The 3,085-nt window shown below is 49.8% G+C and overlaps 1 protein-coding gene across 1 annotated transcript in view; it reads right to left on the bottom strand.

Annotated features, from left to right (window-relative positions):
* The window catches only part of UHRF1 (ubiquitin-like with PHD and ring finger domains 1), a 71,624-nt gene that overhangs the window by 13,723 nt on the left and 54,816 nt on the right, over nt 1-3,085 (bottom strand). Inside the window, exon 10 of the mRNA XM_011943619.1 lies at nt 2,170-2,276. Within this exon, the coding sequence (XP_011799009.1) occupies nt 2,170-2,276 (107 nt within the window). The remainder of the gene's footprint in view (nt 1-2,169; nt 2,277-3,085) is intronic.

Raw genomic sequence — 3,085 nt, 5'->3', positions numbered from 1 at the left:
TAATTTCGGCTCACTGCAACCTCCGCCTCCCTGGGTTCAAGCAATTCTCCTGCCTCAGCCTCCCAAGCAGCTGGGATCACAGGTGCCTGCTACCACACCCAGCTAATTTTTGTATTTTTAGTAGAGACGGGGTTTCACCACGTTGGCCAGGCTAGTCTTGAGCTCCTGACCTCTGGTGACCCACCTACCTTGGCCTCTCAAAGTGCTGGTTTTACAGTCGTGAGCCACTGCACCCAGCTCTTCTATGAGTTTCTTGTTGATTTGCAACAGCTCTTTATAGTATAAAGACACAATCATGTGTCATGTCAAGAACTCCTCCTAGTCATCTGGCTTTTAATTTATAGGATTTATTTATGCCATATATTTATAATGTTTAGATCATCGAATCTGCCTTTTCCTTTGGGCTTATATAATGGTTTTTATGCTGAAAAAGTCCGCCCCCATCCTATCATCAGGGGCCAAGCAAATTCTGGCCCATCACATCCTTTTGCAAATAAAATTCACTGGAACCCAGCTATGCTCATTCACTTACATAGGGTCTGTGGCTGATTTTGTGCTATGACACAAGAGCTGAAGAGGTTCTCTGCATAGACTGTGTGACCTGCACAACTGAAGCAATCTATTTTTTTTTTTTTTTTTTTGAGACAGAGTCTCGCTCTGTCGCCCAGGCTGGAGTGCCAGTGGCGCCATCTCCACTCACTGCAAGCTCCGCCTCCCGGGTTCATGCCATTCTCCTGCCTTAGCCTCCCTAGAAGCTGGGACTACAGGCGCCCGCCACCACACCCGGCTGATTTTTTTGTATTTTTAGTAGAGACGGGGTTTCACTGTGTTCGCCAGGATGGTCTCGATCTCCTGACCTCGTGATCTGCCCGTCTCGGCCTCCCAAAGTGCTGGGATTACAGGCGTGAGCCACCGCGCCCGGCCAGAAGCAATCTATTTTTTTTTTTTTTTGGAAACAAGATCTCAGTCTGTTGCTCAAGCTGGGGTGCAGTGGCGCAATCTCAGCTCACTGCAGCCTCGGCCTCCTGGGCTGAAGTGATCCTCCTGCCTCGGCCTCCTGAGTCGCTGTGACTATAGGCACGTGCTAACACACCCAGCTCACTTTTTTTTTTTTTTTTTTAGACGGAGTCTCGCTCTATTGCTCATTTTTTTATTTTTACTTTTTTGTAGATGGGGTGTCTCACTACATTGCCCAGGCTGGTCTTGAACTCCCTGAACTCAATTGATCCTTGAGCCTCGGCCTCCTGAAGTGCAAGAATTACAGGCGCAAGTCACCGGGCCCAGCATTAAGATACCTACTATCAGCCAGGTACAGTGGCTCATGCCTGTAATATCAACACTGGGAGGCCGAGGAAAGCAGATCACCGGAGGTCAGGAGTTCGAGACCAGCCTAACCAACATGGTGAAACCCCATCTCTACTAAAAATACAAAAATCAGCCAGGTGAGGTGGCAAGCACCTGTAATCCCAGAGACTCAGGAGGGTGAGGCAGGAGAACTGCTTGAGCCCAGGAGGCAGAGGTTGCAGTGAGCAGAGATTGTACCACTGCACTCCAGCCTGGGCAAGAGAGCAAGATCCTATCTCAAACAAACAAACAAACAAAAACCAAGATGCCTATTCTCTGGCCTTTTATAGGGAAGTTTGCTCTCATCCCTCTGAATGGCTCACAGTATATGGCACATAGAAGGGAGGAACCAGACCGGGCGCAGGGGCTCACACCTGTAATCCCAGCACTTTGGGAGACAGAGGCAGGCAGATCACTTGAGGTCAGGAGTTGGAGACCAGCCTGGCCAACATGATGAAACCCCATCTATGGTGAAACCCTGTCTCTACTAAAAGTGCAAAAAGTAGCCAGACATGGTGGCAGGCGCCTGTAATCCCAGCTACTCAGGAGGCTGAGGCAGGAGAATCACTTGAACCTGGGAGGCGGAGGTTGTAGTGAGCTGAGATTGCACCGTTGCACTCCAGCTTGGGCGACAGAGCGAGACTCCGTCTCAAAAAAAAAAAAAAAAAGAAAAAAAAGAAGAAGAGAGGAACCGAATGCCAGGCATCACTATGTTCTACCAAGCTCCTAATGAGACTATCACTTGCTGGACATGAGGCCCAAAACAGAACGAAGGACTCGGCAGATGTGTGCCGGCCAGGAAATAAGAAGGCTGATTCCACGAACCTGTTGGTGTTGGTGAGTTTCTGATCACAAGACTGTTCCGCGGTCCTCTTGTTGCCGGAAAGATCTCGGCCACCACTACCTGTGTATGTGAAAAAATTCCCATTGTCCTGAAACAGATAAGAAGGCTGGGTGAACCCTCTGCAGAGGCAAAAAGAGAGACTGCATCGAAAGCAAACCCCCCAGGATGGCTACTTTCAAAGAAACAGAAAATAACAAGTGTTGGTGAGAATGTGGGGAAATTGGAGCCCTTTGTAAACTGTCGGTGGGACTGCAGAACGGCGAAGGGACTGTACGGCATGGTGCGTCCTCAAGAAACTAAACAGAGGGCTGGGCACAGTGGCTCACACCTGTAATCCCAGCACTTTGGGAGGCTGGGGCACGAGGATCACTTAAGCCCAGGAGTTCAAGATCAGCCTGGGCAACATGGCGAAACCCCAGCACCACAAAAAAAAAATACAAACATTAGCTTGGCGTGGCCAGGTGCGGTGGCTCACGTCTGTAATCCCAACACTTTGGCAGGCCAAGGCGGGTGGATCACGGGATCAGGAGATCGAGACCATCCTGGCTAACACAGTGAAACCTCATCTCTACTAAAAAATACAAAAAAAAAAAAAATTAGCCAAACATGGTGGCAGGCGCCTGTGGTCCCAGCTACTTCGGAGCCTGAGGCAGGAGAATGGTGTGAACCCAGGAGGCGGAGCTTGCAGTGAGCCAAGATCATGCCACTGCACTCCAGCCTGGGCAACAGAACGAGACTCCGTCTCAAAAAAAAAAAAAAAAAATTAGCTTCGCAGCTGGGCATGGTGGCTCACGCCTGTAATCCCAGCACTCTGGGAGGCCGAGGTGGGCAGATCACGAGGTCAGGAGTTCAAGACCAGCCTGAACAACATGGTGAGACCCTGTCTCTACTAAAAAT

This window comes from Colobus angolensis, unplaced genomic scaffold, assembly GCF_000951035.1.
Source record: "Colobus angolensis palliatus isolate OR3802 unplaced genomic scaffold, Cang.pa_1.0 Scaffold22, whole genome shotgun sequence".
Classification (NCBI taxonomy): Eukaryota; Metazoa; Chordata; class Mammalia; order Primates; family Cercopithecidae; genus Colobus; species Colobus angolensis.
This window is presented reverse-complemented; position numbering and strand designations above follow the sequence as displayed.